The 23,327-nt window shown below is 42.2% G+C and overlaps 2 protein-coding genes across 6 annotated transcripts; both read right to left on the bottom strand.

Moving 5' to 3' along the window:
• Positions 1–754: 754 nt before the first annotated feature.
• On the bottom strand, positions 755–23,067 carry LOC143277306 (uncharacterized). Of its 5 annotated transcripts, none has more exons than XM_076582083.1 (7): positions 22,928–23,067; positions 17,288–17,495; positions 14,026–14,082; positions 11,957–12,098; positions 11,153–11,277; positions 10,134–10,562; positions 755–1,103 (listed from the first exon to the last, which is right to left on the bottom strand). In XM_076582083.1, the coding sequence occupies exons 2-7, from the start codon at positions 17,485–17,487 to the stop codon at positions 926–928; spliced, it is 1,131 nt and encodes a 376-aa protein (XP_076438198.1). In that variant the 5' UTR covers positions 17,488–17,495; positions 22,928–23,067; the 3' UTR covers positions 755–925. The 5 variants fall into 5 exon arrangements, with proteins under 5 accessions (XP_076438198.1, XP_076438203.1, XP_076438200.1 ...); XM_076582088.1 differs by having other exon boundaries at positions 10,134–10,559; XM_076582085.1 differs by having other exon boundaries at positions 22,847–22,988.
• LOC143277307 (uncharacterized) lies at positions 4,022–5,794 on the bottom strand. Its single transcript, XM_076582089.1, has 3 exons — positions 5,666–5,794; positions 5,160–5,362; positions 4,022–4,992 (listed from the first exon to the last, which is right to left on the bottom strand). Exons 1-3 carry the CDS (start codon positions 5,792–5,794, stop codon positions 4,410–4,412), a joined length of 915 nt encoding a protein of 304 aa, XP_076438204.1. The 3' UTR covers positions 4,022–4,409.
• Positions 23,068–23,327: the final 260 nt, after the last annotated feature.

Genomic DNA, 23,327 nt, shown 5'->3' with positions numbered 1-23,327 from the left:
AAAACTAAACGCAATCAATCCAAATTCATTGCACCCTGTGATAGTGAACAGCTTTTCACTTCAAAACTCACCCAAACCCTTCTGGTAAAGAGAGACAGAGACAGGTCCACTTCCTTTGCGTTAGCTGTGCTTGACTATGTGTGTATACATATGTACGTGTACATAACTACATGCATGTATATGAATGTGTATTGTGTGTGCGTGTGTTTATGCAAGTGTGCCTGCCTATATGTGCGCATGTGCTAGGGTAGCTGTTAGATACACATGTATATTAAAATGTATGTATGCAGTGTGTGTGTGTGCATGTGTAGTCACGTTTTGGTGTGTGTATTTAACATAGATGTAATGTTTTATGTTAACAAAAGCGTTTTCGTAAAGCACCTAGAGCAGATTTCTGGATAGTGTGCTATATAAGTATCCATTATTATTATTAAATCTCTGCTCAGTTATAACTGTGATTTTATTTTTCTTACCAACGATAAGTGGAGGATAAGCCAAAGAGGAACAACCAAACCACTGTAAAAGAGATGGGAGGGGGGAGACAGGGGAGGAGGGAGAGTCAGAGAGGAATGGACAAGTAGACAAAACTAAAGAGAACAAAAGTGAAGATTTTATCATTATCATAATTATTATTTTTTTAATCTAACTGAATGACAATTTTTCTTCTTCAAAACCCATTCAGCTAACGAACCAATTCTGTTCACAGTCAGGACACAGTCAAGAGAAAACAAAATTTGTCATTTTTCTTCCTTCATTTTTTTTATTTTTTTAATTTTTTTTTAATGAAAATGAGTCACCCCTTTCAGTCACAGACAAACCAACCTTTCCATGACTCCACTCTCCCTCAATCAAATTTCTGGATGAAAACTGAACCCCGACACCAACTCCCACACTGGACCCCACAAAGAAAACGCCATGGCCTGCCTCACAGCGCGTCGCTCAGGGCATCCGCCATGTCCGTCATGTCCACGTTTTCAATGTTCGTGCTGGTCTCCCCTGTGCCACGCTGGTGCCAGTGGCCTCCCTTCTTTCCCTTCTTCTTGCCTGGAGGTCTCTGAAAGCCGCGTGAAACGCCATGGCCGAAGGTGAAGTTCTTCGGGACCCTGTGGAGAAGGGGCAAATAATCCAAGGTCAATAAACAAACATGGTGAGGTCACTGTCTGATGGTCAACCATCTGCGGACTGTTCAAAATCTTAGCTGCCTTACACAATCTACAACAGCACCAGAAACAGGACATCAGGTAACACTCACACACACACACCCAAACACACACCACACACACACATATACACACACACAAACATGACACACACACACACACACACACAACACACATACACACACACACACTCTCATAACACAACACACACACACTACACAGGACATTATGTCACGCACACACAAACCACCACCACACTAACACACACACACACACACACTTTCAAAACACAACACACTCTGTCACACACACACAAACCACCACCAAGCTAACACACACTAACACACACACACAAACACGACACACACACACTCTCATAACACAACACACTATGACACACACACACACAAACCACCACCACACTAACACACACAGATACCAGAACCACCACCACCACACTACAACACCACACTCACACCATCACACTATCTCACACACATGCATCACCACATTATCTGAAACACACCCACCCACCACACCACCTCCACACTATCACACACACACAAACCACCACTACACACACACACCACCTCCACACTATCACACACACACAAACCACCACTACACACACACACCACCTCCACACTATCACACACACACAAACCACCACTACACACACACACCACCTCCACACTATCACACACACACAAACCACCACTACACACACACACCACCTCCACACTATCACACACACACACAAAGCACCACTACACACACACACCACCTCCACACTATCACACACACACAAAGCACCACTACACACACACACCACCTCCACACTATCACACACACACAAACCACCACTACACACACACACCACCTCCACACTATCACACACACACAAACCACCACTACACACACACACACCACCTCCACACTATCACACACACACACAAAGCACCACTACACACACACCACCTCCACACTATCACACACACAGACCACCTCCACCACAAACACACTAACACACACACAACCACCACTACAACACCACACACACACGACCTCCACACTATCACACACACACACTACAATCACACACACACACCACCTCCACACTATCACACACACCACCACCACCACCACCACCCCACACTACAACCCCCCACCCCCACAGAAGCACGTGCTGCAAGTGTGTGGTCCAAGAGAGTCAGACACAGACTTGTGACTATAACAGTGGGCTTTTGCAGCAACCATACAGTACAATGTTTGCGAGGCATGGACACCGACGGCCGAAACTGAAAGGAAGATCCAGGCCTTCGAGAACAGATGCCTGAGGAAGCTCCTTCAAATTCCCTGAATCGAGCACAGGACCAATGAACATGTACGGAGCAGAACTGAGAACCTTGCTGGAGCTCAGGAACCTCTCCTTTCAACTGTGAAGAGACGCAAGCTGATATGGTTTGGACACAACACTGGACACACCAGCTTGTCCAAAACAATCATGCAAGGCACCATCGAGGGCGGGAGAAGAAGAGGAAGACAGCGGAAGAACTGGCATGAGAACATCAAACAATGGACTGGACTCCACACACGTGAGCTGCTGCCGGCGGCTGCCGACAGAGACAGATGGAGAAGGGAGGTTGCGTCTGCGGTCCTCAGGCTTCCCCCAACAACTACTTAGTTATGGGCCTGAGGTTGAGGTTGAGGAGTTTTGCAGCAAATGGGCCACCAGAAGTAGGGCGGAGAACAAGTGAACAAACTAATGAAATCTGTATTTACCAGGGTAATGAAAAATTTGAGATACATGCTATTTTCCCACTCTGTGTCAGTGTCAGTATCAGTAGCTCCAGGAGGCGTCACTACGTTCGGTCAAATCCATATACGCTACACCACATCTGCCAAGCAGATGCCTGACCAGCAGCGTAACCCAACTCACTTAGTCAGGCCGTGAGAAAGAAGAAAAAAAAGAAAAAAAAGAGAATAAAAATAAAAATAGAATAAAATAAAATAACAAAAAACCAAAAAAAACAACAACCAAAAGAAGAAGAAAATAATAGATAAATACACAAAAATACTAATACTAATAATATTTATAAGGCACAAAATCTTGATGAAGTCAACTCTAAGCGTACAAAAAAAAAAAAAAAAGAAAAAGAAAAGAAAAAAAAAAGTAAGAAATGTAAATAAACAATATATATATATATTTTTTAAAGACAATGCAAGCACACACATGAATTATTCACACGAAAATGAAAGATAACTGGACATTAAACATAACGCAAAATGTCAGAGGAATACAAAGTATGAATGGCAAAACAGAAAAACACACACTCACACACACAGACACACACTCACACACACAGAGACATATATTCACACACACACACACACACACAGGGGCACAGACACAGAAAAACACACAGACACACATTCACACACACAGACACATTCACACACACATACACAGACACACACACAGAGGTACGGACACAGAAAAACACACAGACACACATTCACACACACAGACACACACTCACACACACAGACAGACAGACACACACACACACACAGACACACACAGGGGCACAGACACACATTCACACACACAGACACACATTCACACACACAGACACACACTCACACACACAGACAGACAGACACACACACACACACAGACACACACAGGGGCACAGACACACATTCACACACACAGACACACACTCACACACACACAGGGCACAGACACAGAAAAACACACAGACACACACTCACACACACAGACACACATTCACACACACAGACACACACTCACACACATACATTTACACACACAGACACACACTCACACATTCACACACACAGACACACACTCACACATTCACACACACTCACACACACAGACACACACTCACACACACAGACACACACTCACACACACAGGGCAGGGGTGTACATCCTCAGCAGTATCTATAGGACAAATGTCCTGGACCAGCAAGAAGTAATGGGACATTTGTCCTCTTCATAACAAAATCAATCGGATATTGTGAAAGCAAGCCAGATTGACTGTGTATTAAGTTTAATGCATACAAAAAAATGGTAATACAAAAGCTCTGATTAGGTTCGTCAAAGATCTAATATCTCTCTCTCTCTCTCTCTCTCTATCTCTCTGAGTCTCTCTCTCTCTCCTGCACACACACGCACACACACACAGTGTCTTTTCTACATAGAATCGCTAATGCTATTGATTCATTTTGAGTCATCTTTCTTGTTGAAAAGCATTCTGTTCCTTTTCCCTCTCCACTTTTCTGTCACCCTGAACACCCATTCTGATTCCCCCTTGACATCTCTTGGTCCTTCCATTTGGACCCTCATCAGCATGGCCTGGTTTTCTGCCGTCAGTCTGTTCCTTTGACTTGTCAGAATCATATTCTGAGTGCTGAACCCTCTCTCAACATCAGCTGTGTGGACAGGCAGGGTGAGGGCAAGCTGGGCCAGTTTTTTGAGGTTGGTGAACTCCAGCTGGTGGTAGCGGGCAATGAGCTGCCAGAGTGTCAAGGTGCTGTCCCTGGGGTACATCTGCTCCTTGACCGTTTTCTTCAGATCCACCCACTCATCTTTGGCCGTCTCAGCATCGATCAAAGCAGGCGACTCTTTCTGCATCTCCTCTCCATCCCCTGTCTTCCATGCATGCGTCTTGGGTTTAGCAAAATGGTCCAGCAGCACCTGAAGCTTGCTGTTACCCCACTCATCCAAGTCAGATGCCGAGATGAACGTGATAGGACGCATACCCAGGACTCCAAATGCCACAAGAAGCTCAGAGTCTGGAAATCTGCACACACACACACACACACACACACACACACACACATATATATGCATGCATTAGTAACAGACTACAATGAATAAGCTATATGTTATTCATTGGCATAGGCAAAAAGTAATGAACAAAGTTTGAAATGCTCTCTCTCTCTCTCTCCAGCTTAGTGACAAACTTACCTCATCTTGATGTTGTTGATAAGACTGTCGATGAACTTGTTCACGGCTGATTGCACATCACTCTCAGGGCAGGCAGCAATGTCACAGCCTTCAAACTGTGTCTTGCCATCATCTCCATGCACAAGCTGCTCCTTGAACTGCTGCATGTGCTGTCCTCCTGACTTCAGACCCATCAGCCTGTCGATGCAGCTGTCAATCTTGACCTGCATTTTAAACAAAAGAAACAAAAATTATAAATATTGTACATGTTTATATAGAAATTGATGCCAACCAAATCAAACTGAAATAAAATGACCATTATTACAATCTGTGAATGGCTAAGGAAATCCCAAGGGATAAAGGCAGGCAGATTAGCATGGTAAACAAGAACAATGATTGGTATTGTTACTTAGATAATTTGTTGTTGTTGTTGTTAAGCTAAAAGTATGCCTGTCTTTTACATACTGTATGCAGATCCAGACGGCCAATTATGGAAAATCAAATTTTAGAGTGAAAAACAAACTCACCTTGATCAGGGCAATGTCGATTTCTCTGTTTTGAAAAAACAGGTTCAAGGTTCCCACAATTGGAATGACATCCATCATAAGACATGTCAGGCCGATGGATTTCATGGTTGCAATCTGGGAACATAACATTTACAAATGTTTTAAACATTCTCTCTCTCTCTCTCTCATGATTCACTTGGCATTTTTGACAAGAAAAATTCAATTATAATGAATCAGAGTTTCATCTCTCTCTCTCTCTCTCTCTCTCTTGATTCACCTGGTATTTTTTAAAAGAAAAAAATCATCACATTATGAATCAAACTTTCACACAAGTCAACATAAATCCCCTTCCCCACCCCCATCTCTTTCTCACTCACACACATTATCTCTCTCACATGCACTCTCTCTCTCACACACACACTCACACACACTTAACTTACCTTCTTCCGTAGACCCACTGCCTTTGGATCTTTGGACCTTGAAGTGGCCTCAACGCTTTCCAGGTAAGCCAGTAGTGCCACCAAACTCCTGTACACTGTCTGCAGTGCGTCAAAAAATGATAGCCACCGAACTTCATGCACCTCCTTTAGGCGCAACTTGTCGGAATCCAAAATTTCTTGGATCTCTTCCATCTTCTGTACGCGCGATGACGACGCCTTGAAATAATAAAACAGTGACGTCAGTGTCTCGACATAGTCCTTCATGGCAGGCACACTTTCTGCAGCCTGGCTGGTGCACAGTGCAAATCTGTGTGCGATGCAATGCACATTGACGATGTGTGGGTTTTCCCGCAACAGCATTCCTGCCAGACCTTTATTTTGTCCCCTCATTGCCGACGCTCCGTCTGTGCCGAGGCCCAATACTTTAGACCATGGCACACCTTGTTTGGCAAGTTCGTCCTTCAGTGTGGTCGCCATGGTTTCTCCAGTGCCATCGGCAATGTTCACGTTGGTTAAGAATCGTGTTGACAGCTGCATGTCTTTGTTGATGGTTTTGACAAAAACGGCAAACCTTTTTTTGTTGGCCCTGTCAGTCGATTCGTCAACCAGCACGGTCACAGTTTCTGCACTATCAAGTTCTTTTTTGATGTCCTCCTCCACCACGTCCGACATTGCCTCAAGAAATTCCTGTGCAGATCTCCTGGACTCGTACTGGGTGCTCCTAGAAATGAGAAGTTCGTTTGCGTGGGGCACCTGGAGATCTTGCATTGTGCCCATCAGTGACGAAAATTTACTGAGAGGCAGTGACTCTGTGACCAGCCAGTGCATTGCTTTGACAGCAACGACCGCTCCTTTCTCCTGTTTGGTCAGCTGCTTGGTGTGTACCACCTCCCTCTCTTTCTGTAGCGCTGGCACCTGAATAGCGGTCCGGTGGTCCTTTGTTTCAGCGTGCTCTGTCAGTGCACTTTTTCGGAAATTAGTGCAGCCTTCCTGTGTAAATGAATTTTTAAATTTGGCCTCCCCACACTTTACGCAAAACATCGCTGAATTTGTATAACGAAGCCAAGGAAACAGTGTTAACCACGACTTGACAAATGTCCTTTGTTTCTTGCCGTCGGTTTCTTCGCTGCTGGCACTAATATTAGTCACTTCATTTTCGGAGCTGGAGACACTTGCTGCTCCATCCACAGCACGAGATGTGCCGGCACTCGCCGCACTGTCACGATGTACAGGTGTCAAAAAAGTTGTCAGTCTTCTGACCGACGTCACTTTTCAGTTTCTTTTTGGGTGGCATGGCTGATAGGCCGTCGCTGATCGCGTCTGATAGATGTTGCACGCTGGACTACACAGACATTATCTCGTCTGCTGAGATTCCCACGTCAGGGCATCGCTAAGTAAAATTAACGCTAAAAATAGCTCTCTCTCTCTCTCTCTCTCTGATTTGCCAAGCCTCAGGGATGACACGCACACGCAGAGTTGTTGCAGCGAGATAAAAATAGATCGCCTCGCCAAGTAGATGATTGTTGTAACAGCACATGGGATGTGTCATTCACTGGGCTTACAGACTGAGTTTTGTGCAGCGGCCAGACTCGAAGTATGAGTATGCGGGTTGATTTACGGCCGGTGCCATGTCCGCTAGTTGTCGGAAAGTGATCGGACAGTGACCGCGTTTTCGGCAAAGTAATGGGACATTTGTCCTCTTCACTGCCAGTTATGTCGGACATTTTGCAAGTGCAATCGGTCTATGTCCGATGTCCGATGAGGATGTAATACACTGACAGGGGCACAGGCACACATTCACACAGACAGACACACACGCAGAGGTACGGACACTGAAAGCAACTGACTGTCACAAGCAGTGGATGAAGGCTGGAGAGAGAGAGAGAGAGAGAGAGAGAGAGAGAGGGGGGGGGGGGGGAACAGATGATGAACAGCTGCCAGAGGAAGGAGTGGTCAGTCACATCGTTACAAATGCAGGAAGCTTCATTCCCTGTCTCTCTTCATAAAACAAAAAAAACCATGTCACATTCTTTAACCCTTCAACTTTTTATCCTCTCTCTCTCTCTCTTGACACAACCGAAAGTCATGTTGTGTTCTTTAACTAACTCCGGACGATGGTACGCTACAGCCTTCCTGATGTAAGGTAGCGTTCCGGACAACGAAATGCTATAGCGGTTTCAACAATTAAAAATTTGTCCACGTTTTCCTCATGGGTAGCATGATAATCGCAGCTACACCGGGCATTGCGAACGTGTCAAGTGTCAAATGGAAAGTTTCTTCGTGAGGTTTCCGTGACTATACACTCGCTCGCCAGCCGTTGACCTTGGTACCCCACATGACGGGCGCAATAGCCGAGTGGTTAATGCGCTGGACTGTCAATCTGAGGGTCCCGGGTTCGAATCACGGTGACGGCGCCTGGTGGGTAAAGGGTGGAGATTTTTACGATCTCCCAGGTCAACATATGTGCAGATCTGCTAGTGCCTGAACCCCCTTCGTGTGTATATGCAAGCAGAAGATCAAATACGCACGTTAAAGATCCTGTAATCCATGACAGCGTTCAGTGGGTTATGGAAACAAAAACATACCCAGCATGCACACCCCCGAAAACAGAGTATGGCTGCCTACATGGCGGGGTAAAAACGGTCATACACTTAAAAAGCCCACTCGTGTGCATACGAGTGAACGCAGAAGAAGAAGAAGAAGGTACCCCACATAACAAGCTAATCTGCATATGTATCAAAAATGGCATTGCAGGCGATACAAGCAGAAATTTTTGGAGCAAACTTGATCATGACAGCAGCTTTTTACTACTGCTGAACTGATTGGAATGCTTCAAACTGAAGGTTTCAACATCGATGAAGCTGATGAAGACGTTGAATAAAGTATCTGCAGTGAAGAAAGCTACCAGCAAGAAGGTACTGATAGTGACTCAGCTTCTGAGGGCTGTGAAGAGATGGGGGGGGGGCGTATACACAACGTTAGAAGAGGGGTCAGTGGGTAAAGTACAGGCAGTTTCATTCAGTTACTTTGTGTTTTGTATTTTTTGTGATTTTTTTCCTGACCCTAACAAATGGGTCGTCCGCAGGGGAAAGCAAGGGAGAAAACTATTCGTCCGGAGTGAGTTATTAACCCTTCTATTCTTTTCCCTCGTCTCTCTCGATAGAACAAAACAAAGTCATGTCGCATTCTTTAACCCTTCAATTCTTTCCCTTCCATCTCTCTCGATAGAACAAAACAAAGTCATGTCGCATTCTTTAACCCTTCAACTTTTTATCCTCCATCTCTCTCGATAGAACAAAACAAAGTCATGTCCATTTCTTTAACCCTTCAATTCCTTCCCCTCCGTCTCTCTCGATAGAACAAAACAAAGTCATGTCGCATTCTTTAACCCTTCAACTTTTTATCCTCCGTCTCTCTCGATAGAACAAAACAAAGTCATGTCACATTCTTTAACCCCTCAACTCCTTTCCCCTTCGTCTCTCTCGATAGAACAAAACAAAGTCATGTCGCATTCTTTAACCCTTCAACTTTTTATCCTCCATCTCTCTCGATAGAACAAAACAAAGTCATGTCACATTCTTTAACCCTTCAATTCTTTCCCTTCCATCTCTCTCGATAGAACAAATCAAAGTCATGTCGCATTCTTTAACCCTTCAATTCTTTCCCTTCCATCTCTCTCGATAGAACAAATCAAAGTCATGTCACATTCTTTAACCCTTCAACTCCTTTCCCCTACGTCTCCCGAGAAACCAACAAAACATCATGACACATTCTTTCACGCTTCCTTTCAACTCTTTCCCATACTACGGGTGGAAATAACTGATTTTTGTACACTGAAAGTGAAAACATTGCATCAGAACTCAGGGGACTTTTAACAAAATGTGTGTCTAAACACTGAAACCAACTAAAGTAAAAGAAAATACAAACAAAACAAACAAACAAACAACACACAAACAACAAACTGCCATATTATCAAGATGGGAATACGAATAAAGTATGGCAATGCTGCAACCCATGCCATCAAATCACCCACCCACACACCCACTCACTTGTGAACAAAGACACGGCGAGGCATCTGCATTCCTGCTTCCGAGACCTCCATGCTTTCCCCCTCTGCTGGCTTTCCCTCACCTCCAGCACGGCAGACTTCTCTGTCATCTCTCTCACCAGGGGAAGGAACTGTGGCCGATCTGCTGTCTGTGGCTGGGTGAGAGTTGTCTGCCTTGCTGGGGGAAGGGGAGGGAACTGACGTGCCGTCTGCGGGTGTGTGAGAGTTGTCTGCCTTGCTGGGGGAAGAGGAGGGAACTGACGTGCCGTCTGCGGGTGTGTAAGAGTTGTCTGCCTTGCTGGGGGAAGGGGAGGGAACTGTCATGCCGTCTGATGGTGTGTGAGAGTTGTCTGCCTTGGCAGGAGAGGGGGAGGGTTGGTCCGCGTCCATTCTGCCTGACGCAGTGTGTGACTGTGTTGCTTTCCTTCTGCTGACCACAAATGTAATCACAAAATTTTTGAGTTTTTTTTGGTTTTGGTTTTCAGTACCAAAAAATCCACACAAAACTCATCCATGAGATTGCACTCACTCACTTGCATGAATTAACGTCCACTTCAGCACATGCTCACACATACACATGCAAACCAATTCAAAACCAAGGGGATGAAAATGAAACATTTGCCTACTGAGAATGTTTTTAACACACACACACACACACCATATACATATACACGCATACACACTTTTCACATTTAGTATCATTCCAAAGTGAGGAAACTTTAAATGAATCATGAAGGAACAAACAAAAGAACACACAAACACATGCACAAAAAAACACAACTTCGTTAAGTTTTTACTTATTTTTATAGGCGCTCTTAGTAGTAACTTATCCAGAACACTCAGAATTAAACTATGAGTGAACACACATAAGTGATGAAACAAATGATGGAAGAAAATTTTTCCAAAGAAGAAAGAAGGGAAGAAACTCCCCTCAAAGTGAGAGAAATCGTGGGAATGCGAGAAATTGTGGGCTTACAACACCTACCAGCGTAGCCAAAGACAGGTACCCCTCACACCCACCTGTGTGTGGCTGTCAGACGATGGAAGCGAAAGTTGGCCGGGTAGCTGTGAACCTCAATCATGTGCTGCCGCCTGGTGTCAGGGTTGGGGAACTTGTGACGACAGCTCTCCACCAGGCACTGGTACTGCACACACACACACACACACACAGCATCTTCACATGCGGCTTCTATGCTTTTTACGTGCGTGTGCGTGTGCATCTCTCTCTCTCTCTATATATATATATATGTGTGTGTATATATTTATAGGCCCAACGCTCAGTTTTGTATCACAGATGACATAAGCTTACAACTGGACCAACAGCAAAGCTGTATGATCAATGCTTTCTCCATTGCGGTAGGAAGTCATATAAAGCTTAGTCTTTTGTGAAGGACTATGACTCAAACCAGGAGGCAATGCTGCACTGTCTCACAGTGCTGCAACCTTGGGGACTCTCAGCCTCTGGGAACCATCCCCAAAGCCGACTGTCCTAAAACCTTCTTGGCCGAGAGAGTGGGGAAGTAACTGGGACAAGACACTCTCCACTATAACCAAACACAGACCATATGTTATCATGCAGACAGAATGGTGAAGAGGGGGTCATGGAGGTGAACACACACACACACACACACCCACACACACCACACCCACACACATCACACACACACACATCACACACACCACACACACACACACCATAGGTTGTCGTGCAGACAAAATGGCGAAGAGAGGGTCATGGTTTTCCTGCAGGTGAACACACACACAGACACACACACACACACGCACATGAACACACACATCACACACACACACATACACACAGACCATCGGTTGTCGTGCAGACAGAATGGCGAAGAGGGGGTCGTGGTTTTCCTGCAGGTGGACGTCCAGAAGGTGTGCAGAGGGAAAGGTGCGCTGACAGCTCACACAGCTGTGACGGTGCACACTCTTGTAATGGTTCTCGTACCTGGATTGTCACACCATCACACATTGTCACCACACCATCACACATTGTCACCACATGGTCACCACACCACACACACTGTAACCACATTGTCACCACACCACACAGACTGTCGCCACATTGCCACCACACCACACATGGTTACCACACCACACAGTCACCACACCACACACTGTCACCACACCACACACACTGTCACCACACCACACACATTGTCACCACACCACACACATTGTCACCACACCACACACACTGTCACCACACCACACACATTGTCACCACCACAACACACATTGTCACCACACCACATACATTGTCACCACACCACACACACTGTCACCATGACACACACATTGTCACCACGACACACATTGTCACCAAAACACACACATTGTCACCACACCACACCCATTGTCACCACACCCATTGTCACCACACCACACACATTTTCACCACACCCACTGTCACCACAACACACACACTGTCACCACACCACACACATTGTCACCACACCACACACACTGTCACCATACCACACACATTCACATCACACACATCAACAGGTGTTGTCACCACACCACATACATCAACTGGTGTCACCACATCGCACACACATCACTCAGAACAATCTCAATTTCTGATATGATAATGATGAAGACAAAGTTCTATGAAATGCAATCACAATGGTGATTAATATGAATCGTATGGTGATGACATTGATAATGATGATGATGACGGCGGTGGTGATGATGATGTTGCTCAGAGCTTCTTCTTCTTCTTCTGCGTTCACTCGTATGCACACGAGTGGGCTTTTACGTGTATGACCGTTTTTACCCCGCCATGTAGGCAGCCATACTCTGTTTTCGGGGGTGTGCATGCTGGGTATGTTCTTGTTTCCATAACCCACCGAACGCTGACATGGATTACAGGATCTTTAACGTGCGTATTTGATCTTCTGCTTGTACATACACACGAAGGGGGTTCAGGCACTAGCAGGTCTGCACATATGTTGACCTGGGAGATCGTAAAAATCTCCACCCTTTACCCACCAGGCGCCGTCACCGTGATTCGAACCCGGGACCCTCAGATTGACAGTCCAACGCTTTAACCACTCGGCTACTGCACCCGTCAGCTCAGAGCTGAATCCTGTGAAAGTTACGACACCCAACATCACTCTCAGCATTCAGTCACTGCAGACAGGTGATATGAATGATGATGATGATGATGATGATGATGATGATAATGATGATAATAATAATAATAATAATAATGGATACTTATATAGCACACTATCCAGAAATCTGCTCTAGGTGCTTTACAAAAATGCTTTGTTAACATAAAACATTACATCTATGTTACATACACACACCAAAATATGACTACACACACACACACACTGCGTACATACATTTTAACAACACATGTGTATCTAACAGCTACCCTAACACATACGCACACATAGGCAGGCACAAACTTACATAAACGCATGCGCACACAATACACATTCATATACATGCATGTAGTTAACATAGCCAAGCACAGCTAATGCAAAGGAAGTGGACCTGGCACAATTGAACTTACTGCTGAGGGAAAAGGTGAGTTTCGAGACGAGATTTAAAAGATGCAAGGGAATCATGATGCTGATGTCAATGATTGATGTCAAACAATGTACTTATGACTTGTTTGTCATTTTGTTGACAATACTCATGATGACATGAAATAACAGACGATCATGGCAATGATGACAAAATCATACACAGTCTCAAATCTAAAACAAAAATAATCACATCCTCATTCAGTCAGATGTCACACACACACACACACACACACACACACACACACACACACTGTCTCTCTCTCTCTCACACACACACTCTCTCCTCATACACACTCCACACACACACACAGAGCACCACAGACGCTGGTTTACCTCAACAGTGATGTGAATGTCTGAGAACAGCCCAGCACACTGCATGGTACTGTCGCTCTGAAATCAAAACACACAACCACATGCCACATGTATATATATATATCTACAACAGTTCATCCACACTGGTGTGATCAAATGCAGTGAAATACTGTACTCAGCATGCCCAACACAGTAACTGCCCTTTAACTCTCTCCATACGAACGGCGAAAGAGACGACGTTAACAGTGTTTCACCCCAATTACCATCATCAAAATATTGCAAGCGGAAGGCTCTTATACTGAAGAATTGAATGTTGACAAAGAATACCACAATTCTGACGACGGAAGCTAAAGGTTGGGTCATTCAGACACCCACTGGACATCCGAGGGGTCTGTGTTGAAGGGAAGAGAGGACTGGCCGTACTGAGTGAGTTAAGAGGTATGTGCACTGTGACTGCAGCAATCTTTTTGTGTAGTGTTAAAACTGACCCAGACTGCACATTTTGTGATTTAAAATAATGGGAATCCTAATTTCCTTAAAACTAAATGCAAACAGAATGTTTACTGAATCATCACGCTACATCAGCAAAAGTGTTTTTAGCAAACAATTGTTGTGGTGTCAAAGAACATTTAAAACGAATAAAATGTCCGTAAGCACCCTTAGAATAATGTATAATAAAGGAGTGGAGTGATGGCCTAGACGTAACATGTCCGCCTAGGAAACGAGAGAATCTGAGCGCGCTGGTTCAAATCATGGCTCAGCCGCTGATATTTTCTCCCCCTCCACTAGACCTTGAGTGGTGGTCTGGATGCTAGTCATTCGGATGAGACGATAAACCGAGGTCCTGTGTGCAGCATGCACTTAGCGCACGTAAAAAGAATCCACAGCAACAAAAGGGTTGTTCCTGGCAAAATTCTGTCGAAAAATCCACTTCGACAGGAAAAACAAATAAAACTGTGCGTAAGAAAAAAAAAAAGGGGTGGCGCTGTAGTATAGTGACATGCTCTCCATGGGGAGAGCAGCCCGAATTTCACACAAGAAACCTGTTGTGATAAAAAGAAATACAAATACAAGTACATTTGTACTGAGTCTCACACACAGACAGAGACACAGACACACACACGTGTGGCACACTCCATCACCCACTTGTACTCAAATGTGAATTTTTGTCAACATCATGTGCATGCAAATTACATTATGTATCCACAGCTATGCACATTTGACAGACAGACAGACAAGCATTCATCATTCATGATCCATACAAACTAAGTTTTCTGGTTACTACATAATGCACACTTGTCATTTTATATCTACTAATCTAGATAAGTTGTTGGATGATTATCAATAATTAAATCACTGAATGAACCCTATTCTAATAAATACACCCCCCCCCCCTCCCTCTTCCGCCTCAGTGGTGATTAAAGTACTGGCAAGAATGATACACCACCAAAAACAACAACAAACAAAACAAAGAGAGAGAGACAGACACTTGACGCTTTGATGTTTTACTGTCATTGACTGTACAGTCCTTGTGACAGGGGGGAACAATACATTATCAGGAAACATAAGATCAAACAAAGAAACATAATATAAATCAACATTCTCATCACACATACAAATAATGTATATACCGACAATGGGACAAACATAAATCAACTGATCACTTCGGTCAGCTCGACCATCCAAAACGAATAAATATTTTTGTATACACATGCACACAATCATGTGTATCTATCAATTATCATCAAATAAAATGTCCTATAATAGGTTTTTTTTTCCATAAATGAATACATGAATTTTGCTTTACTCATATTTGTACATCTAAACTTCTGTTTATCATTTTCTTTCTAAAATCCCATGCTTCTGAAATATATTTAGCAAATGATTTTATGTCTTCATCATTCGATCTGAGCAACATTGTCATATCTTCTCTTCTTACTACATCCTTTTCAAAAAGAATACATTTTTTATGAATAAAATCATAAGATTTGCACTGAAACACAAAATGGTTTTCATCATCAGTAGCTGAGTTACATCTTGGACAGGGAGACTGTGTTACTGTGCCAGTTTCAAACCATCTTTTACTGGCATTAAAGCCAAGTGTTCTTAGTCTAAATTTGGCTAGGTTTGTTCTGTGCCACCTGTTTGATATTATCATAATAAATTTTTCTGTTTGGAATATACTTTTAAATGAAAAGAACCAAGTATATTTTCATTGCATTCCATTTGTGCACGCCAGGTTTGTTTGTATGATGCAATCAGTCTATCTTTAAGTTCAGAAATAAAGCCATTTTCATACCCTACGCCCTGGCACAACCACACAATTCCAAATCCATTTTCTATTAATGCCTTCTTAACAAAGTATGCCCAGTTTTGCTTCCCTGCTTCCTCTTGTACCAACATCATTTCATAGGCTTGTCTACATAGCCTTGATACTGGTAAACGTGTTACCTTAATCCAGTATTTAATACATTTTACAAATGTTCTTAAATGAAGTGGGTATCTGCCTGTCTCCCCGTATAGAATCTATTTGATGAATGAAGTGGAACACCAAGGAAACGCTTAATAGAAAATGTGTGTACTTTTTCTATATCCTTATTGTTGCTAAGACCCCAAACTTCTGCCCCGTAAGTCAGCTTAGGCTCAATCTGCGTATCAAATAATTTCCAGAATATACAAAGATCAATGCAATTTAACTTTCTAAGCGATCTGATTATTTCTATGACACCCTTCTTCCCTTTTCTATATGATTCCTCCCAAGCATGCTTCAAACTTAGTTTCGTTGTAAAATAAAGTCCTAAGTATTTGTAAGAGTTTGTTACCTTTACATCTACATTTCCATAAAACCATTTTTCATGAGCAGAAAGATGCCCTCCCATTCGGAATACCATTACATTTGTTTTATCTAGATTAACTGACAGGCACAATCGATCAGCTTCCTGTTTTAACACATTTAGTTGATTTTGTAATCCAGTGACTGTATCTGATAGAAGAATAACATCATCTGCAAATAATAATAGAAAAATTTCTATTGCTCCTGGGATCATTTGAATGGCATGTTTACCTTTCTGTGACAATTCCACTGCTAATTTGTTTATAAAAAATGAAAACATCAGGGGACTAAGCAGACAACCTTGGAGAGAGAGACACAGACACAGAGAGAGAGATTTCTGAGTATGTAACCTCCCCCCAAAAAAAACAAAACAAAACAAAACCCACCAAAAAAACACCCCACACCACCATAGATACTATGTTTGACAAAGTTGTCAACCCCACAACTTACACACAACTATCACCATCAGACTTCTGGGCGTCACCATCATGGTTCTCCAGAGGAATCAGCTTTCTGGCCACCTGCATGGCAGTGTCCCCGTCCCTGAAGAACTCGCATCCTGGCAACATCCGTCTTTTTACCGGCCGCCACGTCCAAGGGAGAGAAATCTTCACAGTTTCTGAGTCACACGAAGCATCCACCAGGTCCATGTTCAATGCTGAAAATGAAAATTTATCATAATTAAATCAATAATGCAATAAATGAACATACACATGTTGCTAATTATATATCATAACCTCTACTTACCTTTTTTTTTTTTTTTTTTTTTTAAGCTCACTTGACCATCAACTGAGAGGTTAAAATTTTAACGCGCGTTGGACTTTCAATCTGAGGCTTCCAAGTTCGAATCTCGGTAAAGGCACCTTGTGGGTAAAGGGTGGAGGATTTTTTCCAATCTCCCAGGTCAACACATGTGCAGACCCGCTAGTGTCTTAACCCCCTTCATGTGTATATGCACGCTGAAGATCAAATACGCATGTTAAAGATCCCATAATCCATGTCAGTGTTCAGTGGGTTATGGAAACAAGAACATACCCAGCATGCACACCCCAGAAAACAGAGTATGGCTGTGAAAATGGTGGGGTAAAAATGGTCATATCATAAAAGCTCACTTGTGTACGCATCCCAATAGTATTTGAGACACCGAACAGGTCAGAGATGCCTATCCTCATCATCTTGGGCAAGAATATCAGACAAAGGTCTGACCCTCAGACAGGGGGAAGGGACCTCAGGGTCTTGGTTCTTAGCCAGAAACTCTGGAAGGAAACGAAGAGTGATGGAACCATCTCTGTGGAATGCCAGATCTTGTGGCATTCCACTAAGACCATGAATCTCGCTTCTACGACGGCCTGTGGCCAGCAACAGAAGGAAAGTGGTCTTGAGGGTGAGTAAGTCGAAAGGAATAGTCCCCAATGGCTCGAAGGGTTTTTTCAAATGAAATCCAGCACCAGGAACAAGTCCCAGAGATGCACTCTTCTGGGATACAATACAATACAAATTACAATACATTACAACACAATACAATGATGATCACATCTATCACATGAGTCAGGTTTTATTATTTACTTACTGACTGGTCTTTGACATATTATTCAATGCATGTGCAGTCATGTCATCAGAAAAATTAATGAGCCCTGTTGGCCTTGTCTAACCATTCTTGAAGATAATTTTCAAAGACAATGCCCACCTATACCCCCTTAAAGAATATAAATAAATAAATAAATAAATACACACACACACACACACACACGACACACTCCTTGAAATGAAACTTGGGTTGTTACAGAGTAAAAGCAGCACTTGTTGAAACAGCATTAAAGCGTTATAACACAAATTATATTGAAATTTACCAATAGTCCCACAGTAGTAGTAGTAGGGAAACTGTTATATTCATAACACAAAAATCACATTTAAATTTACTAGTAGCTCCACAGTAGTACTGGTAGGAAGACTGCATTATATTCATAACACAAAAATCATATTTAAATTTATTAGTAGCCCCACACTAGTACTGGTAGGGAGACTGCATTATATTCATAACACAAAAATCATACTTAAATTTACTATTAGCCCCACAGAAGAACAAGTAGGGAAACTGGTTTCCATGTCCCTTGTTGACTTTTGGCATGGGTCATGTTTCATTTAATGTCATTATAATATACGTGCACATGTACAATACTGGAAACACTTTTGGGACATGAGAATGAAAAATCAAAAGTAATGTAAAAGCAATGGGTAACACATTTTTGAAGAGTTCAGATATGCATCTAATTAAAAAGGAACAGGGATATTTAAACCAACTTAATAAAAAATCATCAAAATGTAGACTGAGGTGATGGGCGTGTCATGGGTTACATGGTTTCCACAATGCACTGCTTTTTAAAGAAAATAACAGGGCCTGATGCAAAGGTTGTTGTCATCAACAGAGACACTTAAGCCGTGTTACGGCGATGTGTCTTATACTAAACCTGAGAAGAAAAACTTATTCATGCTCTGAAATTAAGCTCCTGTGTGGGTGGAGACTGTAACTCACGCAACATTACGGCTAATCAATTTTTCACAGTGAAAAAACTACAACATGGATATATCTTGATTTGTTTCAGTTCAGACATTAAAAGCTTTCTTTCCATGATAATGGTTAGTACTTGGGTATAGTTGTGTTCATGCAACTGAGATATGTTGTGTGCGTTACATGGACTCCAAGTATTAAGTCATCTTGTATTTTATCAAGCAAATTTGGAACAAATCACTGTTTTGACACTTTGATGCTGTTGATTCATGAAACTGATTAGATTTCAATGAGTTTTCGCTATAAAAAAAAGAAGTAAAAGTTGTTTTCAAACACTTTTACAATTATATTTAGTAGAACTTAAAAATACAGGCCTATTTCCTTCTGTTAGTGCCTCCTATAAGTTTGCTGGATTTTAAGCAGTTTATTCAAGTTGGCTGGACTCCAGAATTTCTTGAATAATACATTTTAACACACTGAAAATATGGCATCCAGGTTTGTCAATGGTTTATGTCATCAGTGTCTGAAATTAGTGTAAAACAGAAGTACCCAACCCTGTCCGGCAAAAACTTTACCAGCGTATCACAACCTTCTGACAGTAGAATCACACACACACAATTTTCTTTCGATAGTCAGTCGTGTCTGACTATGACCATCAGAACAGCAAAGAAGGCAACTGCTGTTCCGACTATCTGGGCTAGAATTTGATTATAGTGGAGAGTGTCTTGCCAAAGTTACATCCCCACTCTCTCGGCCAAGAGGGTTTTAGGACAGTCGGTGTTGGGATGGTTCCCAAAGGCCAACTAGGCCCCAAGGCTGCAGCACTAATGCCAGTGCAACTTTTCCTCCTAGTTTGAGAGTCATAGTCCTTCACAAAAGACTAAGCTGTAAATGATTTCCCATTGACTGGAGAAGCCATTGATAATACAGCTCTCACTTTGCTGTTAGCCCAAATGTAAACTTACATCAATCTGTGATATAAGCCGAGTGTTGGGCTTAACACACACACATAGTGACATACACACACACAAACACACACACACACCTCTGACTAAATGCTTTCACTCTTGTGTCATATGATGAAGTGAAGCATGTTGCAATGTTTGGGAAAAGTACCGCACGTGAATGGTCATACTTGTCTATGATAAAAGCAAGTTCACACTGCCTGTGTGTTGCTGCAAACTGCTGAATAGTCTCCAGTGTCAGAACAAAGTTGGCACAGAATTCACACAAGCTGTCTCTTCTTCTCAAGGAATTTTACAGCATGACATCTACTGGATGCATCCTTGCAAACAGTGCACATGAGAGGGGATTGGATGTCAGGATTTTCTTCCATGAAACTTAAATGCAGATTTGCTCAACCTCTCTGTCACTTTTCGGCTGATCAGACGTTTCTATTAATAGATACTCAAAAGTAATGCATTACATTAAAAGTAGCAAAAAGACAACTGAATTAAAGTGTATTGTGCAGTGCCAGTTTCAGATTAACGCAATCAGAAACATGCATACTGAGAAAGCGGTAACCATCTTTGGAATAGATCTAAATCACTTTCACTATAGCCAACGAACTTACATCTTGGCCACACAGCTGGAATCATTATTTTTTCCTCATAAAGTAGCATACAAAATATTCATCTTCAAATAATGGATACAATTCTTGTGGCCCGTCAACGAATAAATAAAAAGCATAGAGATCATGCCACATTGAAACAAAGTCTCGTCTCTATAGTAACTCGCGCTCACAAATAGCCAACAATGAAGAACTTTCTGGAAATTTTAACCGCTATATACCTTTAACTGGACCGTGTGATCGGAAAACAATAATCATTCACATTTCCTACATCGACATCAACCTCTTGGTGTTCTACCGAGGTGCGTTGCTGCGGAATAAAAAACTACAACTATTGCGGGAATTTTTCGTCCTCGCTGGCAGCATTTCTTCAAAGTTCAAGAAACACAGACAGTAATGTGAATATTCTAAATTATCATGACACATGCAAATAAGCTTGCAGAGACAAAAGTCGCCTTAAAAATGCTCCATATTACATGAATTCGTACTGTGCAATTGAAAAGAAACAAAATTCAGTTTTTTCATTTCTGCAGATTTGTACAAATATGATTCGCTGTACACAAAAAATAATGAACATGTGTCAAATTTTGTGAAATAACAAAGATGCATAGAAGCTGCACGTACAATCTAACCACAAGAAAATTTTTAATATCTTTATGCACTGCAGATATCATGTAGGATTGTTAGTGTGTTACTGTGGAAGCGATTGTATTTTGAGAGAATTGACCATAACATATTATTTAACTGAATTTTTGTGGAGTAAAACACAGCTGTTGTAATGAATAACAAAAGCAAAATTGTATTATTTCCTTTATTTGCTTGCCACATGTATAGACCAAACACCAGAGGCAGAAACATATGGAAAATTTGAGCGGATGTCGCATACATTTCATAGCGTCAGATGGAGATGATTCAGCCAATGTGTAGCTGGTGTTTTAGTCTGCAAAGGCCATGTGGTTTTTGTTATGTTCACATTGTCTTTGTTCCCATACACTCTCGATTCGGAGTTCAGAACAAGCCTCACTGAGCTGGGAAGGTGTGTTCTGTGCATTACACGTGGAAGAGGAACGAACTGTGCTTGAAACAAATTCAGAAAAACTTGTATTCCCACATTTCCAAAAAGTGAATCATGTGCAGGAAGATCGATCCCCAGAGATGCATTCTGGACTAATCTTAATTCCATTGAAGCAATAAAGGCAGAATACAATGCTGGTGGTTTCAGTGGAAACTAACAAGAGACACAAACACAATATTTTTGGATGTGTCAAAATCATCCAAATTTTATCCTGCTGTAATTTGTCTTACCATAAATTGCTGTCAGTGGGATAACTCTTTCATTTACCAGCAGAATACCCTTATTTAATTATTATACTGCTTGCTCTGATAAAATTAGGTGGTTGTAAAAATTACAACCCAAGCAATGTCACACTCTTTGGCACCATTTTAGCCACAACCACAAAGTAAATTGTTCTAAAAATCATGCAAACATCACTGGTGATGAAAAATACGTTATTTCAATGAACAAAAACACTGCCAAACCCACTGACAATAAGTGACATATAAAATTCCACAAACACATGCAAAGGAAAATATAATCAAAGCTGAAACTGTGGACTCCATTATTTTACTGGGTGTTTTCAGTATTGTACATGTGCAGATATGTTTAAAAACAGGCCTTCCAGGCCTAAAACGTCTGATTCCAGTTCAAGTTCAAAAAATAAAATAATTTAAACCATGTTCCGTTTCTGTATCTTTCAATCAAATGAACAGTCTTACCTCTGACAACAAAAAGTGTATCCAAACCATCGAAAATCTACTAATATACCTGTCAAACACGTTCAACTTATACAGTTTTCGGGGTCATTAGTGTAACTGCGCAAATCGAAATTTGAAAAGAGGCGATTCGGGAAGATGGATAATTAAATCTTACTGACTGTTGTTTTCGAGTGAACGTGGGAGTTGCAGCCCACAAATGAAGGAGAAGAAGAAGACTGACTGAACAACAACTCACACTGTCGTCGACTGTGTCCAAACTGGTGGAACTGAATAACGATTATGAATACAACTCAGTTTACTTCTCTGCGAGTGGAAACGACAGTTTGTCCATGAGGTCATCAATTCTTTCCTGCAACGTTTCAATAATCTCGGCAGAAATAAACAAATGGGTCTCGTCTAAATCGTGTATGACAAATTTCTTTCCAAATTCATTCGTTTCGTCTAAATGCAGAAGTAGCTGTTTCATCGCAGGATCACATTCCACCAGCACGCCTTTCAACACGTTCACCATCTTGAGCAGTGAAAAAACATATCGCGCAGAGTGGCAGCCCCTTTCGATTGGTCTTTTAATCGCAAAACCAAATAAAATGCTTTCGGTCAAAAAGATTGGCCAAATGCTGATTACATTTATTGTT

This window comes from Babylonia areolata, chromosome 34 (genome assembly GCF_041734735.1).
Source record: "Babylonia areolata isolate BAREFJ2019XMU chromosome 34, ASM4173473v1, whole genome shotgun sequence".
NCBI classification, from domain to species: Eukaryota; Metazoa; Mollusca; class Gastropoda; order Neogastropoda; family Buccinidae; genus Babylonia; species Babylonia areolata.
Note: the sequence above shows the minus strand (reverse complement) of the source record. Positions and strands in the feature narration are given on the sequence as shown.

Coding starts and splice junctions, on each gene's coding strand:
- LOC143277307 (XM_076582089.1), bottom strand. CDS start 5,794: ATGTTATGTTCCCAGATTGCAACCATGAAATCCATCGGCCTGACATGT. Junction 5,363..5,665: donor TCGACATTGCCCTGATCAAG/GTGAGTTTGTTT, acceptor TTTAAAATGCAG/GTCAAGATTGACAGCTGCAT. Junction 4,993..5,159: donor ATCAACAACATCAAGATGAG/GTAAGTTTGTCA, acceptor GTGTGTGTGCAG/ATTTCCAGACTCTGAGCTTC.
- LOC143277306 (XM_076582083.1), bottom strand. CDS start 17,487: ATGGACCTGGTGGATGCTTCGTGTGACTCAGAAACTGTGAAGATTTCT. Junction 12,099..14,025: donor ACATTCACATCACTGTTGAG/GTAAACCAGCGT, acceptor GTGACAATCCAG/GTACGAGAACCATTACAAGA. Junction 1,104..10,133: donor CGCCGTGTCTTTGTTCACAA/GTGAGTGGGTGT, acceptor CCTTCTCCACAG/GGTCCCGAAGAACTTCACCT.